This window comes from Dasypus novemcinctus, chromosome 9 (genome assembly GCF_030445035.2).
Source record: "Dasypus novemcinctus isolate mDasNov1 chromosome 9, mDasNov1.1.hap2, whole genome shotgun sequence".
Taxonomy (NCBI): domain Eukaryota; kingdom Metazoa; phylum Chordata; class Mammalia; order Cingulata; family Dasypodidae; genus Dasypus; species Dasypus novemcinctus.
The window spans coordinates 107,239,061-107,258,730 of NC_080681.1; the positions used below are offsets into that span (position 1 = coordinate 107,239,061).

Consider the following 19,670-nt stretch of genomic DNA (forward strand, 5'->3'; position numbering starts at 1 on the left):
TCCAATTTCTTTTTTAATGCTGGTGCAATTTTTATGGGGATTGCATTGAATCTGTATCGCAATTTGGGTGGAATTGATGATATTTAGACTTAATGATATTTAGTCTTCCATTCTATGAGCATGGGCTGTTCTTCCAATTACTTATGTTTTTTAAAATTTCTTTCAGCAATAAATTGTAGTTTTCAGAATATAAGTACTTTACATCATTGGTTAAGTTTATTCCTAAATATTTGATTCTTTTAGCTGCTCTTATAAATGGAAATTTTTTTTCCCTGACTTCCTCCTCAGATTGCACATTACTGGTGTCTTTTTTTTTTTTTTTTGTCTTTATTTTTTTAATGTTACATTCAAAAAATATGAGGTCCTCATATCCTCCCCACCTCCCTCACCCCACTCCTCCGCCCATAACAACAACCTCCTCCATCGTCATGAGACATTCATTGCATTTGGTGAATACATCTCTGAGCACCGCTGCACCTCATGGTCAGTGGTCCACACCATAGCCACACTCTCCCACAGTCCACCCAGTGGGCCATGGGAGGACATACAATGTCCGGGAACTGTCCCTACAGCACCACCCAGGACAACTCCAACCCCCGAAAATGCCCCCACATCACATCTCTTCCTCCCACTCCCTACCCCCAGCAGCTACCATGGCCACTTTCTCCACACCAAACCACATTTTCTTCGATTACTAATCACAATAGTTCATGAATAGAATATCAGTAAGTCTACTCTAATCCATACTCTATTCCTCCATCATGTGGACCCTAGAATGGCCGTGTCCACTCCACATCTGTATCAAGAGGGGGCTTAGATTCCACATGGATACTGGATGCAATTCTCCTGCTTTCAGTTGTAGGCACTCTTGGTTCCCTGGTGTGGTGGTTGACCTTCTTCACCTCCATGTTAGCTGAGTAGGGTAAGTCCAATAAACCAGAGTGTAGGAGCTACAAGTCTGTTGAGGCCAGGGCCTGGCTATCACATGGTCAGTCCAGAGATTCAGGTCCCCTGGGTATACATTAAACCCAGCACCAACTACAGTTCCGGTAAAAGTAACAGGAGAGACTTGTGGACAGAGATCACATCTGAGTCCAGCTCCATCACACAGAAACACAAACTCCAAAGTAGGGCCAACTGACATGGCACTGAACTCCATCTGCCATGACCATAGAACCTGTGGGTCTCTGCAGCCCTCAGAAGAACCAATACCTGGGGTTGCGTCTACTTTTATCTGTCTCTCGGACTCTGCTCAGGTGTGCATAAGGGCAACCCCTCTGATAAGCTCCCGGCTCTTTTTGGAGACTCATAGCCATATAAACTCATTTGTCCTTTCCATTTCCCCCTTTTATTCAGGTCAAAAAGCATTTTTAACTCCTGGTATTATATGTAGACTGAGATATTCTGCTGGTCCGAGTTGACCCTTTTATTCAAGGTCATTTTCTAGTTACATCATCAGCTGGTACTTGGTAGTAATCCCTCGGCGCCAGGGAGGCTCATCCCTGGGTACTGGTGTCTTTTAAGGTCTATTTCATCTAATATAATATAAATATAGCTACTCCAGCTTTGTGTGTGGGTGTGTGATTGTGTGTGTGGTTACTGCATGCATGGAATAATCTTTTTACAGCCTTTCACTTTCAGTGTGTTGGTATCCTTGAGTCCAAGGTGAGTCTTTTGCAGACAGCATATAGGTGGCTTATATTTTCTTATCCATTCTGCCAGTCTTTGTCTTTTCATTGGGGAGTTTACTCCATTAACGTTCAGTGTTATTACTGTTAAGGTAGTTCTTATTTGGCCCATTTTGACTTTTGCGTTTTATCTGTCCTATTTTATTTTCACAACTTTTTTGACACTTTTAGTTACTTTTACTGATATAATCTTCGTTTATAGACTGTCTTCCAAGCCTCTCTCTCCTGTCTTTTCTTTTCAGACTGTAGCATACCCTTTAGTATTTCCTGCAAAGCTGGTCTCTTGGTTACAGATTCTCTCAGTTTCTCTTTATCTGTGAATATATTCTAAACTCACCCTCATTTTTGAAAGACAGTCTTGCTGGATATAAAATTCTTGGCTGGAATTTTTTTCTCTTGCAGTATCTTAAAATATACCACTGTCTTCTTGCCTCCATGGTTTCTGAGGAGAAATTGGCACTTAATTTTATTGGGTATCTCTTATATGTTACACATTGCTTTTTTCTTGCTGCTCTCAGAATTCTGTCTTTGTCTTTGGCATTTGACATTCTGATTAGTATAGTCTCAGAGTTGATCTATTCAGATTTATTTGGATGGGAGTATGTTGTACTTCTTGGACATAGATATCCATATCCTTCCGTAGGGTTGTGAAATTTTCTATTCTTCAGATATTCCTTCTGCTCCTTTTCCCTTTTCTTCTCCTTCTGGGACACCTATGATACGTATATTTGCATGTATCTTCTTGTTGTTTAGTTCCCTGAGACCTTGTTCAATTTTTTCCATTCTTTATCTATTCTTTTGTATGTTCACTTTCAGAGGCCATTTCTTCAAGCTCACCAACCTTTTGTTCTTGCCTCCTCAAATCTGCTATTATATGATTCCAGTGTATTTCATTTATTGCACCTTTCATTCCCATAAGATCTGCTCTTTTTCTATGTGTGCTTTCAAATTCTTTGTGCTCATCTAATGTCTTCTTAATATCCTTAATCTCTATAGCCATCTCATTGAATTTATTATGGAAATTTGTTTAAACATCTATGATTAGTTGTTTCAACTCCTTTATATCATCTACAGGCTTATCTTGTTCCTTTTTTTTTTTTTAACAATTTTTTAAAATTTATTTTAGTTGTTTTTTTTTTTTTTAAGTGAATAATCGCATAAAAATCTTGTTCCTTTAACTGGGCCATATCTTCCTATTTCTTGGGGTGGATTGTAATTTTTTGTTGGTGTCTTGGCATCTGGCTTACTAGATGTATTTATTCTGGGCGCAGTTTCTCCCTTTAGTTTAGGGCTTTCTTGCCCTTTCTCCCTTGCTGGTTGTGTAGTAGGAACCAATAGTACAGTTGTTACCGTAAGCTGTGGAGGCTCAAGCTGTTTGCATTGCCCGAGGGACCGATGAAACTTCTCCCAACTTTCTTCTTTGCCAGGGGTAGAAACAGAGGCACAGCCATGTGTAATAATCCAAGTCATTCAGGCCTAGACTCTAGTTGCCCAGAGAGACTGATGAAGCTTCACGCCTGTTTCTCCCCTGCCTGGGGCAGGGATGGAGCTGCAGGTATGGGCAGCAGTCTGTGCCGTGCAGGTCCAAAGTGACCGCATTTGCCCTGATAGTCTTCCAATTATTCAGTCTGTGTCAGCCGAATGTACCTGCAATTACCTAAAGAGGCTGGTGCAGGACTTGCCAGCCTCCTCCCTGCTAAGGTGGAGCTTAAGCCTAGGCTAGGCCTGCAGTCAATCTGGGTGAAAGAAGAATTGTCACTGTGATTTTCAGTCCACCTGGCTTCCTCTCATGCTGGGGGTAGAGTCAAAATGGTAGCTACTGGCCTCTTTCTGACTTGGACAGATTCAAACTTTAGCTGTTCTTAGGGCTATACTTAAGTCAGCCGAAATTACTAATTACTAAGTGAAGTCAGTAGCCAACTATCTCTTTGGGAAATGGAGCTTCCAACTCCAGCCACAGAATAGCTCCTGTGTCTGCTTGCACTGCCAGTATAGGGTGATCACCAGCCTCTGTGGCGTGGCCTGTATTTTCCTGGAGAGGCTGGTGCTCACCAGCACTGTGACTTTCAGTCTGCCCTGTTTCCCCTTATGCCAGGGGCAGAGTTAAAATGGCAGCTACCAGCCTCTTTCTAACTTGGACAGGCTCAAACTTTAGTTGTTCTTAGGATTATACTTTAGCCTGCTGAATTTACTAATCACTAGCTGAAGTTTGTGCCCAACTGTCTCTTCCTCCCCTGTTTTGGGAAGTGGAGTTTCTAATTCCAGCTGTGGAATAGCTCCTTAGGCGACTTGTGCCGTCAGTGGAAGCTGGGCACTGGCCTCCTGGCATGGAGTGCTCTACTTAAGAATCTTCTCTGTAAATGGATAGTCTCCTCCTTCCGTTCTTTCAAGGATGTTGCAGGATGTTCTTCTGGTCTCCTGGATCCCCCAAACAGGTACTTCAGATAGCTCTGGGTGATTACTAACTGCCCTGTAGCACAAGCTGACTCTAGGAGCTCTTTACTCTGCTGCCATCTTGCTGGTTGTCTACTTCATTTTTTTTTATTGCTGAATACTGTTCCATTGTATGAATATACCACATTTTATTTATCCATTCACCACTTAATGAGCATTGGGATTAATTCCACATTTTGCCAATTATGAATAATGCTGCCATAAACATTCATATACAAGTTTTTATGTGGACATTTTCCTTGGGAGTACATACCTACTCCTTGGGAGTACATACCTAGGAGTAGAATTGCTGAGTCATATGGTAACTATATTTAACCTGTTGAGGAGTTGCCACACTTTTCCAAAGCAGCTATACCATTCTACGTTTCGAACACCAGTGTATGAGAATTCCAATTTCTTCACACCCTCACCAGCAAGTGTTATTGTTCATCCTTTTTTATTATACCTATCTGAGTAGAACTGATCTCTCATTGTGGCTTTGATTTGCACTTCCATCGTGGCTAGTAATCTTGAGTATCTTTTCATGTGGTTATGGCCATTTGTATAGCTTCTTTGGAAAAAAGTTTGTTCAGGTCGTTTGCCTATTTTTAAAATTTTTTTTAAATTATTGAATTGCAAAAATTCTTTATATATTCTAGATGCAAGTCCCTTATCAGATATATGATTTATAAAAATTTTTTCCCATTATGTGGATTGTCTTTTCTCATCCTTGATAGCGTCCTTTGAAGTACAAAAGAAGGTCATCGCTAACACTAAAATATAACAAGAATTAATTAAATAAATTTAAGCAATACCAACTAAACCATTGGTTACTTTCTAATTTATTAGTTAATATTAGTCTCTTGAATAGCTAGATGGCTTCAAAAATGGATCACTGCACTGATATCTTGTATATTTATCTTTGCAGGTGAAAAAAGCCAAGATGCAAGAATCGGGAGAGCAAACTTTAAGGTATGTAGAATTTTCTTTTTTTTTTCCACAATTTTTTTAAAATTAAAGAAGTTATAGGTATACAGAAAAGTCATGCAGAAAATACAGAGTTCCAATATACACCCTCATCATGCACACAATTTTCCCCATTATTAACACTTTGCATTAGTGTAGTACCTTTGTGAGTTTGTTTTTAATGATCTACTTAAAATTTTTTTTCACATGCACATTGGCATAATTTGGATTGACTGCCCTCTTTTTGATTCTTACCATCAGCCTTTACATTTTAAAATTATTTGGTTTAAGATGAAAATATCCCTCCAAAATAGTGTGTCCTCAAAACACACATGTGCATGGAGCAGATGTCACTCAAGTGGTTGAATGCCTGCTTCCCATATACAAGGCCCTGGGTTCAATCCCCAGTACCTCCTAAAGACAACATACAAATGAAAAACCAACTCTCACTGGGAAGCAGATGTAGCTTAGTGGTTGAGTGCCTGCTTCCCATGTTCAATCCCTGGTATCTCCTAAGCGGAGGGAAACATGTGTGTGCATTATTGACAGGATTTCTGTTGAATGAGAATAAGATATTTGTGAAGCTCCTTTTGTGGCATTTGGATGGGTCCCCCCCCCCTTTTTTTTTGTCATTGTATTTTAGAGCAGCTTTTTTTCATGGTATACATACTGTTAACCAAGATTTATATTTATATAACTCTAGAAACAGTTGTATTGGGTCAGTATATCATTTCTTTAGATATAATCATTTTAAATATTTAACAAAGTGCTAGAGTTAATTCACTGTACTTGGTACTACAGTTACTATTTAATGCCTAGATATTCAACTTAATACGTTGAATATGTAGGGGATTTTGCTATGATACAAGATTCCAATTCATAGGATTTTAGAAACTGGCCCACTGCACCCCATACCATGCAAATATCATCACCTTTTAGGTTGTAGGATCTTGAAATAGTCTTTTAGCAGTGGTCGAAAGTGACTTATCCAGGTACACATAAAAGACAAACCAGTCGCTGTAGTCAGAAATGTGAAGCTCTTGTCCAGTTTTATGCCCTTCCTGGGAATTCCTTTTAAGTGGATACATGACAGGGCCAGAAATCTGTATTTTTAACAAGTTCTCAGGTAATTATAATGAGTAACCAGTTTGGGAAACACTGCTCTAGCTACTTGGTATGATTTTTTACTTTTACCTTTTGATTTTCCTAGTCACATCTTATTTCGTTTATTAAGTGCTGTTCCAAAAATATAGGCATTTGATTAAAACTAATTACATTTGATGAAAAATTATTGGAAAATTGTTTGAACATTCAAAACATAGCAGAAAAAAACTTTATTAATATTATACTTGAATATTGGAGGTCAATTTCAGTAATATTATGAGAGCTTTAAGAATTTTTGATGCTGCATATTTTTTATATAAAAAACATTTCTTTTTAAAATTTTGATGTGTAGAAACTACTCTTACCATTAGTCAGTCTTGTATAGATATGTGGAGCTTCTGATGCACTGCCCTTCACCTCCCCCAAGAGTGTAGAAGAGCAAAACAGGTTTCTTGCTAGAAAACATGAACATAGGAAGGATACCTGGGCTGGAAATAAGTTTTTTATAATGATGATAGCTGTACTTATAATGTACTTAGTGTATTCTAGTTTTTGCTTTAAATACATTTCATATATTATTTCATTAATCCTCATAATAACCCCTGTAGATCCTGTTATTCCCGCTTGACAGATAAAAAAACTGGGGCACAGTGGGATTCAGTGATTTACCCAAGGTCATAGAGCTAGTAGTTATTGGCAAAGTGAAATAAGAACTTGAGCGTTCTGGCTCTAGAATCTGCACTATTAACCTCTTTGTCATACTGGGTTGAAGAAATAACTGGAGAGTGGAAAAGCAAGGTAGAAGAAAAGGGAGAACATGTTGAGGAGCAAAAGTTAAAATAATTTTCCAGAATTTCAGTTAGAATCTTCCCAACATCAAAGTATCTAATATAATGACTTATCCTCCTAGCTTATATGATTGCCATTTGAAATTTCAGGGGAGAAATACAGCCAAATGAATTATTTCAAGATTCAGAACCCTTGAAATGGAAGCAAGTGTGTATAATTTGGAAGCAAGTGTGTGTCATTTGGAAAGTCTTCTCAAGTGATTCTGATTTGTAGCAGAGTGAGAACCACTGGTCTGAAAGCAGTCATCTGCCTACTTTCCTATGGTACTCTGGAAAAAAAGTGACAGCAATATTTTAAGTGTTGTAGAATTTTTCCTTAAATTTGGTCTTTAGAGAAAATCTGATTTGCCTGTGATTTAGCTGGAGTTTCTAAGTGATTTAAAAACTGGAAGGATCTAGAGATAGAAGAAAAGGCAGCAAAATGCTAACGGTACTATCCCTGGCCCTAGCTCTTTTCAAGTAGCTATAAAAATCAAGAATGAGGATATCATGAAGAGGACTTACCTTACTTCTTACTTGTATAGCCTAGAAGGAAATGGATTTGATCTCATCACTTGTAGTAATGCAACAAATCAGTCAAGGCTAATATATTCATTTTGGTTCTCCTAGTCAAGTTAGCAACCCGGAAGTCAATGATCAGAAACCTGAAACTTCAAGCCTTACTTCAAACCTTACCATGTCAGAGGAAAGTAAGTACCATGTTCTGTTCATGATGGAAGAGGCAGACCTATTACCATGTGATGCTATTCTTGTGTAATTGTTTTTCATGGATTTCCTTTTCTCCAGAATATCTAGAAGACTTCTCTGTCTTGTGTGTGGTCATCCTTGTACTCTTCCATTAGTTTTATTCACATCCACATGAGGAAAAATATCACATGGGAATCTGCTCACCCAAGGAATCACACACGGCTATTCTAAAGATAACACACCTTACTCAAAATCAGAAAAGTTTATGGGCCAAACCCTGGCTATTCCTCCAGAGGACTTGGTGTTCTCCACCTTTCTAATAACCAAATAATTCTACCTTTCAGACCATGCCAGAAAAGAAGAGTAATCCCCTGGGAGCCCAAGGCTGATATTAGGCCCTGAGGGTAGAGCCAGTTCAATAAGATACCCTCCATTTGCCAATGCTCACTCTCCTGAAAAACAGTTATACTTGTTCTCTAGACAAAAAATTGGTAGTGTTTTGTGTTTTTTGGTGGACACAACAAGCTTTGTCTAGCATATCCATTAACTCCCCTAAACTGTCTCCACAGGGCCAATAGTCCTGCCTGAAGTTAAATAGCTACATGCTTCCATATTTTACCACATTCTTTCAAAGAATGAATTTGTATAGATCCCTTAAAGAGGGAGGGGGAGGTGTTATATGCGCATATTCTTGAGACAATTACTATTCTTAACCTTAGGTATACTTCCATGGATTAAAAAAGGCATGAATTTTTAAATAAGAAAGTGGTATTACTTGAGTTTTGTATATTTCCTCAAAGGTGCTTCTAGTCCAATAACTTTCAATAACTTTCAAACTTGTACCGTACATAAGAATCACCTAGAGTGCTAGTTTGTAATGTAGAGTTTCAGTCTCTTATTCAGAGATTTATCATTTAGTACATCTGATGTCGGTGGGGGATTTGCAATTTCACAAAATTAGCTAAGTGATTCTGATGCATATGGTCCGTACTGTGGAGAACTGCTCTGATCAATGGAAAGTATCTCTAATTTCTTAAATGTCCCACTTAACCCCAAGGAGGAAAAGAGCCATTTCCCTCAAATCGCATACTCTGCATACTTCAGGGCTAGGAAGGAAGTTGAGTCTTCTCCTAGTTCCTTTCAAATCATTTCTTTTCCTTTTTTCTTTTAAAATCTATGGTTCCTTTGAAGTCTATATCTATACCTCCCCCTATATTTCCATTTTAGCTCAGATTAAACTCCCTGTCATTCTTCTCTTTAAAGACTAGATTCTCTTTTCTTCTCCATCCATATTCTTGTTATTACTCTTGGTGATTTCATCATCCGTGTAGTTGACTTATCCAAAATCTATCATATCTCACTTGTCTTCATTTTCCTTTTTACTCAGTATAGATTCCATGGCCCTTCAGTAAATTCACTCCCTTAAAAATACTCTCAACAATTTTACCTCTTGTACTCTCCTTGCTAAACCCCAGTCCTGGTTTTACCCAACTCTTTACTTTCTCCATAAGTGCATACAAATAGCTAAACATTATTAGATAAAATTATACTTGTAGCTGACTACTTACCATAGTCTTAATAACAGGACCTCAAATGGGCACTCCACATGCTTGGAAATCCTACTAATTTTCCCTAATGCTGTGATCAATGTATCTTTAAAAAATAAGAAAATTTAAAAATTGCTAAAAAAAAAAAATTTTCCCTAGTAAGTTTTTCCTTTTAATATTTTACACCATCTCTTCTCCTTTCCAAGTATCCATATTCACTCACCATTTCTTACTCTTAACTGATGGTTCCTCAAATAGAAGTTGTCAGACAGAAAACTCCCTTGTCCCATTATCCACAAATGTTCATACCTGTGCTGTGTCTGTACCCATGTTTTTGTTTCATTTTTGTCACAGTGGAAACACTATTTTTGCCCTTGTCTAAGGAAAGTCCTTTTATTTGTGCTCTGTATGCTGTCCCCTCTTACCTTCTCAAGGACTTTGGTTCTCCAGTTATCTTACTACCATTCTTGCATCATCACTTTCTCCTTTTCCTCTTAATCCTTCCTAATAGTAAAGAGACATGCTCCAGTAACTACCATCTTAAAAGACAAACAAAACTCTCCTTTGGCTCCACATTTCCTGCTATATAGACCTTCTCTTTGTTTCATGACTTACCAGCACTTCTGGAAAGAGTTGTGCTCACTTGCTTTCTCACCTCCCATTCACTCTTCAACCTTCTCTCAAATTTAGCTTCTATCCCCACCATTCCAGCGAAACCACCATTGTCAAGGTCATCAATGACTTTCTTGTTGTTAATTTCAGTGGACATTTCTCTCCCCTCATATTGTGCATCTTATCACTTTTACTGTCACCTCTCTCCTTTGATGACCCTTCTTCTCCAATCTGAAGTTTGAATGTTGGTGGACCACAGGGCTTGGTTGTGGACCATTATTTTTTTTTCTTTCTACATCCTCTCATCTGTTACATTATTTTAAATATCAGGTGCACTGTTAACAAGTCCTCAATTTACATTTTCAGTCTCACTTCTACCGAGTTCTAGATTTATGTATCCAGCTGCATATTTAGCATCTCCACTTGGATATCTAAAAAGAAAGTCATACTTAAAGGATCTGAAAAAGAACTTTTGATTGCCTTGGCCCTCATCAGATGCTTTCTTCTCCCACACTTCCTCATCTTAAGAAGTGGTATCACTATCCAGTTGCTCAGGCTAAAAACCTAGAAATCACCCCCATTTCCCCATTTTCCTCATCCCCCATATCCAAATTCATTAAAATGTCCTATTAGTTTTACCTTCAGAATATATCTCAAGCCCTTTCACTTTGCCCTATCTCCACTGCTGCTATTCTAATCTAAGCCAGCATATTATTTGCTTGATCTTCTCTTGAGCCTTCTATTAAATATTAACATTTTATGCCTTGACTCTTTATAATCCTTTCATGGTTCTCAATACTGCAGATATCAAAGCTTGTACATTTTCTAGAGAAATAAAAATTGACGTAAAGCTCCCAGAATGTTTTGTTGATTTGTTTTGAAATTAAATTAAATTGGGGGAGGAGGAAAGTGGGATTTTTGAAAGTACCTGTAGGCAGAGAAAGAGCCACCGTATAGAATTCAAATAAAACTTATCTTATATTCTGGGATTTTTTTTTTTTTTAAGATTTATTTATTTATTTAATTTCCCCCCCTCCCCTGGTTGTCTGTTCTTGGTGTCTGTTTGCTGCGTCTTGTTTCTTTGTCCGCTTCTGTTGTCGTCAGCGGCACGGGAAGTGTGGGCGGCGCCATTCCTGGGCAGGCTGCTCTTTCTTTTCACGCTGAGCGGCTTTCCTCACGGGCGCACTCCTTGCGCGTGGGGCTCCCCCACGCGGGGGACACCCTTGCGTGGCACAGCACTCCTTGCGCGCATCAGCGCTGCGCATGGCCAGCTCCACACGGGTCAAGGAGGCCCGGGGTTTGAACCGCAGACCTCCCATATGGTAGACGGACGCCCTAACCACTGGGCCAAAGTCCGTTTCCCTTATTCTGGGATTTTTAAGAACTTTAGATTTAATTGAGATCTTCATTTTTGTTGAAATGATTATGGGTGAATGTGATCTACAGGTTTCCAATGATTATTTTTAAGAACCTGGCACAGTGGCATTGGGCAAGATCTATGATAAATTCACAGGTATCAATTTGACTCACTATAGAGCATGACTTGGCCCCTCTCTCCTCTCTCCTTTTGACCTCAGTACTTTTTGGGTCATTCACTCTTTCAGGGAACCCAGTAAGATGTAAAGTTAATTGATTTGACTCAGTACCTCTTCAAAGTAGAGTGAGCTCCTTGAGAGATGTTTAAGGAAGTTCGAGAGTCTGGTGCAAAGGGAATGGATGTGGCTCAAGTGGTTGCACCTGCTTCCTACATGGGAGGTCCCCAGTACCTGCTAAAAACAAAAAAGCAAACAAATGAAAAAGCCAACTTGGGAGTCATTGTGGCTCGGTGGTTGAGCACCGACTTCCCACGTACAAGGTCTGGGATTCAAGCCCCAGCACCAATACCTGAAAAAAAAAAAAAAGGCATCTAGTGCAGGGATTCTTAACAAGGGGTCTGTGAGCTTGAATTGAAATTCAAAAAAACATCCTTGTGGGGACATGTTAGTGTGGGTATGATATGTTTATTAAATAATACACAGTATAATGTGGACTTAGTAAGGGGTCCATGGTTTTCACCTGACTGGCAGAGGGTCCGTGGAACAACAAAAAAGGTTAAGAACCCCTGGTCTAATGTAAAGCTCTTTGTGATGTAGTTCTGTCTATAACATGGACTAAAGTGTGCCTAATAAATAGGATTCTTTTACCTTGAGTCAAATATTCATACTTGAGTTGAATATTTACTACATTTATCCCAGTTAAAATCATAGGGGTCAAGAGGGCGCTAGCTGGAAAAGTCTCTTTACTTGATAATTTGTCAGAACATTGCACCGTTTCCTCAGTCTGTCCCTGCTTTGCCAAATCTAAACAAAGCCTTTACTGCAAAGCTTAAAAAAATAGTAGTATAGAAGCACACTTACAACAGTTCTGCTTTTGATTATATATAACTGTAGCAACGGATTTCTAACAGTGAGATACTTCCTCAAGTCTGTCTTTTTGCAGATCATTCTTATGGCCTTTTACTCAGAATAAGAGTTAGCACCCAGAGAATGAATAAGCTAAAGAAGCATAATGTGGGTTCCTAGATATGTGATCTTGCTTTTTAAGTTTACCTTTGAGCACAGCTGATAGGTTAGGAGGTTGCATTATTTATGGTTTTAGAGCAGGGATGATTAGAGATCAGGGTAGATCAGTTCTTTTCCATGTCCTGCACATTCTAACTTCTTTTACCATCTCTAAAAGTCTATAAACAGTTTATCAGAGGAGTGAGGAATTTTTCTAATACATAGTCTTTCTGAACTTCTTTCTAAACTTCTGGTGTCCAAGGTGTATTCTGTTAATTTAGTTTGAAAGATTATGCAGTGAGGTATGTAGTTTTCCATTTCATTTTTGAAATATTCTAACTTTTTTCCCTGGTGATATTATCTTTTTTTCAGTTATGACATGCACCGATTACATCCCTCGTTCATCCAATGATTATACCTCACAAATGTATTCTGCAAAGTAAGTTGAATAATTATTTCCAAAATCTATATGCTTTTTCCATAGGTTCATTGCAATATTTATTTTCACCTCTCTTGTCTTCTCTGACCCTACTACAATTTTTTATTCCCCTCTATACATTGAATCTATGTAATATCTTTTTTTAAAGCAGATGGTTGCCTCAAATAGATTACTGTTACCCCAGAGCTCACTGTGAGTAAGTACTGAAAATGCAAAATAATTTTAGTGATCAAGGTATATCACTGATTGATCTCTGATCATTATCTTTTTCCTCTGCTTTGACAAGAAGAGCAATAAAATCAGCTCAGCCTGTCCTCATTGGGTCTTCACAGCCTAATCTGTGTTCAGTTTCTTGTTTGAGGCATATCCTCAAATTAGGGCTGTGCTTAATGTAAGACAGGTTGAAGTCAATAAGAGACAACATTTTGGCCCTTCATGGGTTAAGCATTTAAGATCAACCAAGTTACTCATCTCTAAGATGGATTTGTGCAGGAAACAATATGTATAGCAAGCTACCAATTGTGCATTTACAGTGTGCCTATGCATATATAGATACAAGTGTGCTTATTAAAACAAGGTATATTCTTACGTGCAGGATAAATAAAGATATTGGTAACAGGATTGAAGGATGCCTTTGGGGCTAGAATAAAAAGGAATGGCATTTGTTTTCAATTTTTGCCTATTTGTACCTTTTACATTTTGCATCAGTCTAAAAATAAATGCCATGAGTTCTTCAAATTCTGATCTGGTACTAATACTAGTTGGTGTCTCTGGAACAGTCACTTTCATATGGTTTTCTTCTGTAAAATGGCTGTACCTAGTCTCTGGGATTATTATGAAGGAGTTAGATATGACATGTGAAAATACTTTGAGCTACAAAGTATAAAGATACTACATGAAAAAGGATATTATGATCTTTAATGTTTCTGGAGTTTAATCCATTTGTGGTCACTGAAGTTTTAAATCATTCCCATGTGACTCAGGTAACAACTGCAACCTAAACTATTCCCTGGACTTGGTTCTGGATAAGAAGAATAGAGATTTCAAATAGATTCTCTTAGAATTTACTGAGAAGTAAATATTTTCATATTCCAAATTCATTCATTCATTCAAAAAATATTTGCATACTTGCTACATTCAGGACACTTTATTAGCTGTACCTTCTATATTAATTCAGGCACTCCTTAGTGCTTATCTGAATCATTGTAATATAATCGTTTTTTAACTGGACCTCCATTTCCAGTTTGTCCTCCTTCTATTCTGCAAAGTAGTGTCAAAATAATGTTATCACCCTTTGCTCAAAAATTTCATTGGCTTTCATTTGTTTCAGAATTGTCTGAACTCTTTTAGCCTGACATTCAAAGTCTTTGTTAAATATCTGTCTAGCTTTCTCATGCTATTTCCCTTCATATAATCTATGCTCCTGGCAGGCTGAAGCCCTTTTTTTCCTTCCTCTGTATCTTTGCTAGGGATTTTTTTCCCTTGCCAGGGCTCTTCTCTTTTTCTAAAACATCCTTTCTCTCCCAATTTTGTACATCCTATCTGCTTAGCTTATATATCACTTCTTTAGAACCTTCCTTCCTTCTCCTCTCCCCCAAAGTTGGAAAAAAAAAAATCTTTTCCCCTTCTGAAACACATTCGCTCCCCAACCCCTGTATTTTGTTGTCATAACTCCTATGGTACATATAAACACTTTCTTTCTTGAATTATAATCACAGCATAACCCATCAAATAAAATAACTGGCATCCAGAAATTAGTGTGTAAAATGTGGGACCATCTCATTACATGGATAAGATCAGTTAAGCTAGTCTAAAGTCCCAGGAATTCCCCTGCTGAATTCAAATCTCTAGCTATCCTAATGTGGATGGCACCAACTAGTGGCAGTATGCTTTGTTTAAGTATCAGTGGGGAGATTCTGAGACCTGCCTAGGACTTCCCAGATTGTTCTAGTTACCTGTCTTCTGTTTTGTAGGCTTCATCTGGGGAAATTGGGGCCTACGCTCCTAACCCGTTTTCTCACAAGGTTGTTTACCAGCCTTGCTTTTTTTTTCCAGGTCCTACTTGCCCTCTTAGAACTTTAGCTTGCTCCAGGGGGCTAGGTGGAGAAATGAGAGCCAATTGCCAATTCTTTTCTATCCAATTTCCTGATACTTTATGTAGATATACGAGCATAAACAAATTTAATCCACCCTTCATCTCACCTAGGGCCCTAGCATGTAGTAGCATACCACAATATTTGTAGGATAACAGTTGGACCTTGGGAAGACCTTTGAAATTATTAAATTTTCCATAACAACATACCTTACATAGGTGATAATAGAATGTGAGGAGAATAAAAGGGCTATACTTTATGACCACAGCAAGAGCCATTTTATATTGTAGGTCAAGTACACTTTTGCTAATTCATTTGCTTTTAGCCATTTCCCCTGTTTCTCATTAGTAAAATAAATTACACATGAGGTTTTTGTTTTTTGAACTTTTCTAGACCTTATGCACATATCCTCTCAGTTCCTGTTTCGGAAACTGCTTACCCTGGGCAGACTCAATACCAGACACTACAGCAATCTCAACCTTATGCTGTCTACCCTCAGGCAACCCAAACATATGGACTACCTCCTTTTGGTAAGGCATCCTATTTTAGCAGTTTCTAAGAATGTTAATTTTTATCCCCCAGAAACTTTTTTCCCACCAAGAAAGCAAGCATGTCTAATCTCGGGAAGCCAAAAGATGTTCAGTTACAGGTGTGGTGGAAGTGGGGTATGCAATTTTCCAGTTGTCTGTCTGATACATGTAATATGAAATTGTAGTTTTCCAGTATTCATTTGTTTGTCCACCAGAATTTGGCTATTTCCAAGGTACTAAGTCTTGACTCTGAAACTTGGAATCCTTAAATGTTTGGAAAACTCTGAGAAATTAATATTAATTTGACTTACTTTATACATAACATGGTACCATAGTTAGTAAGCAAAATAAATATATTTTGAGATGGACAATTTCTTGCTAGAAAGAGGTAAAGCCTCCAGATAGACCATGCCTTATATAGTTTACCTTTTTTTTTTTTTTGCCAGTTTCTTCCTCCCCACCCTCTGACCAAATGTTTACTCTGCTGAACCAAAAAGTCATCTTAGAAGGGGGTAAATGTTTAATTTTTTATAGCCTTATCATGTACATAGGGAGTTTTCTTCATTGGTTTTGGGTATTTTAGATATGAACTAAAAATTAAAATAATTTACCAGGAGTGAGTTTGAGGTTCTTTGGGCACTTGATATCTATGCTACTTTTTCTATGTGTGTTTAAGTAGACAGATAAATAAAGTGTGCTTTATTGTCCCTTTCCTGCTTTCCAGGAACTGTTGTCAGAAAGTTAAGAAAATATTTCATTATTTTAAATAGAGAGAATTGAGAGAGCACTATATATTTTTAAAATATGCAATATGTTAAAAGTCATATCTTGGTAAACTTTACTGAGCAAACTGGGAATAAGAAAACTCTTCAAAACATACCACCACAGATTATGGATGTATTGCCCCTTTTTGGTTTTTACATTCCTACTTACATTTATAATAGTAACATTACATTATTACATATGTAATAATAACAGCTTTCGTAGGATATTAGCCTTCCTTGGCTCCTGGTGACTATAGAAACAAAAATTGTGGGTTATGTGTAATGATAGTGATAGTAACTTCATGTGAGAAGGGAGACAGAAACTTTCTTTTCTTTCATTTGCATGTCCAGGCCTCCATGCCTATCAATACTAAAATCTTGTATTTATGTTATATCTAACCACCCAAGACTGAATTGTTCTTTTGGAAGGGGAATGCTTTGTGAATGTGTTTGAGGTTATCTTTTTGTATATTAAAGCTAATTTTTCAATTGCTGGCTTATAACACGCTAGCACTTATAAAATAAGAATTATTTTCCATTGCTTTTCCCTCTATTTCAATTTGAATTCATTATTAGCAAGTCCTAAGCCCCTTGTGATAACATTATTGAACAGGTGATCATTTCTGCTGCTGTTTAATATTAAATAAAACTCATATATCTCTGAACCTAGTTTATGAGATACCTAAGATAGTACCATGTGCATGTAGACTGTAGATACTATGATATCTTTTATGATCACTGCATTTCCTTGTATTAAAAAAGAAAAGAAAGAAAGAAAATTCTGTAAAGTAGATATCTCTTTTAAAAATTTGACGGAAAGAGTGTTTATATTTTGAAGAAATATTACTAATAACAAATGCCCTTAGTAATTTGTTTTCATTTAATATTTGAGGGTGAGGAAACTTGTAGTTCATAAATTCCTTTTTCAATATTCAGAGAGATGATCATTAGCTTAATTTGTCTTTAAATAATGTATGAGACTTATTGGAGAGAGATTTAGGTTCACATGGTTCTTATAATGTGAGTGATGAATATGAAATATTCTCAGAATTGCAAGGGAATTTATAAAGACATGTTTGTAATACTTTTTGTTTGTTTGTTTGTTTGTTTTTTGGAGGTACTAGGGATTGAACCCAGGACCTTGTACATGGGAAGCAGGCACTCAGCCACTTGAGCTATATCCACTCCCCAGTGAGAGTTGGTTTTTTCGTTTGTTTATTTTTTGTTTTTAGGAGATACTGGGGATCAAACCCAGGACCTAGTACATGGGAATAAGGTGCTCAACCACTTGAGCTACATCCACTCCCCTGTAATACTTTTTAAAGTGGCTATTTTTTAAAAGATATTTTCTTTTAAACATGTGGCTTTTATTTTTAAATGTGTTCATTTAAATATATATAGTAAAAGAAACAAGACTTCAGAAAATCTCATTATAATATTATCTAATATTTGTTGTGTACTTACTGTGTCAAGCAGTATGCTAAGAATCAGTTCTTTACATTATTATCTTATTTAATCCTCAGAACAGTTCTCAGAGGTAATAGCATTATCCTTCTTTATACATGAGAAATTTACGCTTTGAAGGATTAAGTGACTAGCCCAAGGTCACAGGTTGTAAGATTAGTAAGGAGTAGAATTGAACCCAACTCAGTTTGATTTTAGAGGTGCTCATAAATTTACATCTATAGCAAAAAATGGTCTCAGAGTTGAGTCTGAAATTTTAACAAGCTTCCTCTTCTCAAAATGTGGGAGACAGGGGAGACTAGAAGAAATCTAGGAAAGCTGTATTATAAATAATCATTAAAAGTAGAGGAATAGTGGCCATTTTCTTTTCAGAACTGTATATAAATGGGATGGGATGGCAGGAATGGGAATGGAGGTTTAACTGCCTGTGATCTGAAGAATTATGTCTGAGGAAAAAGGTACTCATTTATTTTGGGGGTTCATAAAATATGCCCTTAGCAGTCATTTTTTAACTTCTTCTAAAAGATTTTAATGTGAGATGGAAATTTGTCGATATGTATTAAGAGCATTAAAGATAGTCATACTGTTTTCCTCAGTAATTTCATTTCTAGAAATTTATCCTTTGGTAATAATCAGATACCCAAAAGAATTTATGAACCAAGATATTTCATTGCAGCATTACTTATAATAGAAAAAAATTGAAACCTAGATATTGAATGGAAAGATATGTGTTAAATTGCAATGTTTCCATAGAATGGAAAATTATGTAGTCATTATAAGTCATATTCTTAAAGAATATTGAGGGTCTGAAGAATACTCCATTTATTATTTATTGAGTATGTGAGTATATATCATATAGAGTATGTGAAATGAAAAACACAATCTAAGCCCAATTTATTTTTTAAAAATATGTACAGAGAGAATAATTTGGAAGAAAAAAATGTGAATATTAACAGTACAAGCAATAACAACTTAGTCAACACCACATCACACAAAGCATATGCACAGGTTAATGCAATACCATGCAAAAGTGAGGACTGCCTGTATTTTTTTTTCCACATGGTAAGACTGGGATTTTTTTTTTTCTTTACACTTTCTGTATTTTTCTGATTTTCTGTAATATCCTATTTCTATTATAATCAGGAAAAGTAATCGGATTAAGTTACTTAATATTTATAATAGCTTGTCCCAGTGATCTGATGAATCAACAAACCATAATATTCTTTCTTGGGCTTTTTTCTAGCATTGAGGTGTACTTCCAATTCCTTACCAAACTAATTTTCTCTGAAGGTCCACTATTGTGATATGTATTACCATAAATAAATTGCTCAGATTAGTTTGATTAGTAACATAATGAAGTGCTGAGAAACTTGGGTAGAGTTTGTAATTAGACCTCAGTTTGGGGTAGCAGGAAGGTTAGCTGTCCCAGCAGACTTTTCTTCCCGTTGTTAGACAAGCTGTTGCTTCACAGCAGGCCCTTGGTGCTTATTAGTTCTTGGGAAACTTTGTAGTTACAGGCAAAGAGCTGTGGACTAGGAGACAGGGAGCCAGGATTTTGTTTTCTCATTTGCTATTGACAGCAGTGCTATACATTCAAACCATTTGGATGCATTAGCTCTTCCCTGGAATTCTGGGAAGGGTGCTTTTAGAGAAAGGTATATAATATTTTTTGTGCAGCGTGATAATAAACACATTCAAAATCCAATAGCTCAGGTTTAGAACCAATTTGGAAAAAGAAAATCACTTTGGTTACAGTAATGCTGAAAGTTTTTGTAACATTGAAATAGCTGTTTGCTTACCGAAAACAGTGATACAAAACCATCAAGAAGCATGGCACTAGCAGTAGCAGAGCCAAGATGCTGAGGAATCTGTTGCCTTTTCATCATATTGCCCAGAAGACAGTAACATAAATACTGCTTCATACAGGCAATATGAAAATAAAGTTCCAGAAAAAC

The 19,670-nt window shown here is 37.1% G+C and overlaps 1 protein-coding gene across 8 annotated transcripts in view; it reads left to right on the forward strand.

The window, feature by feature from the left end:
* The window catches only part of EYA3 (EYA transcriptional coactivator and phosphatase 3), a 124,108-nt gene that overhangs the window by 51,160 nt on the left and 53,278 nt on the right, over positions 1-19,670 (forward strand). For all 8 annotated transcript variants that reach the window (XM_058304800.1, XM_058304797.1, XM_058304796.2 and 5 more), the window contains 4 exons: positions 5,050-5,093; positions 7,649-7,728; positions 12,798-12,864; positions 15,351-15,487. In XM_058304800.1, coding sequence (XP_058160783.1) covers positions 5,050-5,093; positions 7,649-7,728; positions 12,798-12,864; positions 15,351-15,487 — 328 coding nt within the window. The remainder of the gene's footprint in view (positions 1-5,049; positions 5,094-7,648; positions 7,729-12,797; positions 12,865-15,350; positions 15,488-19,670) is intronic.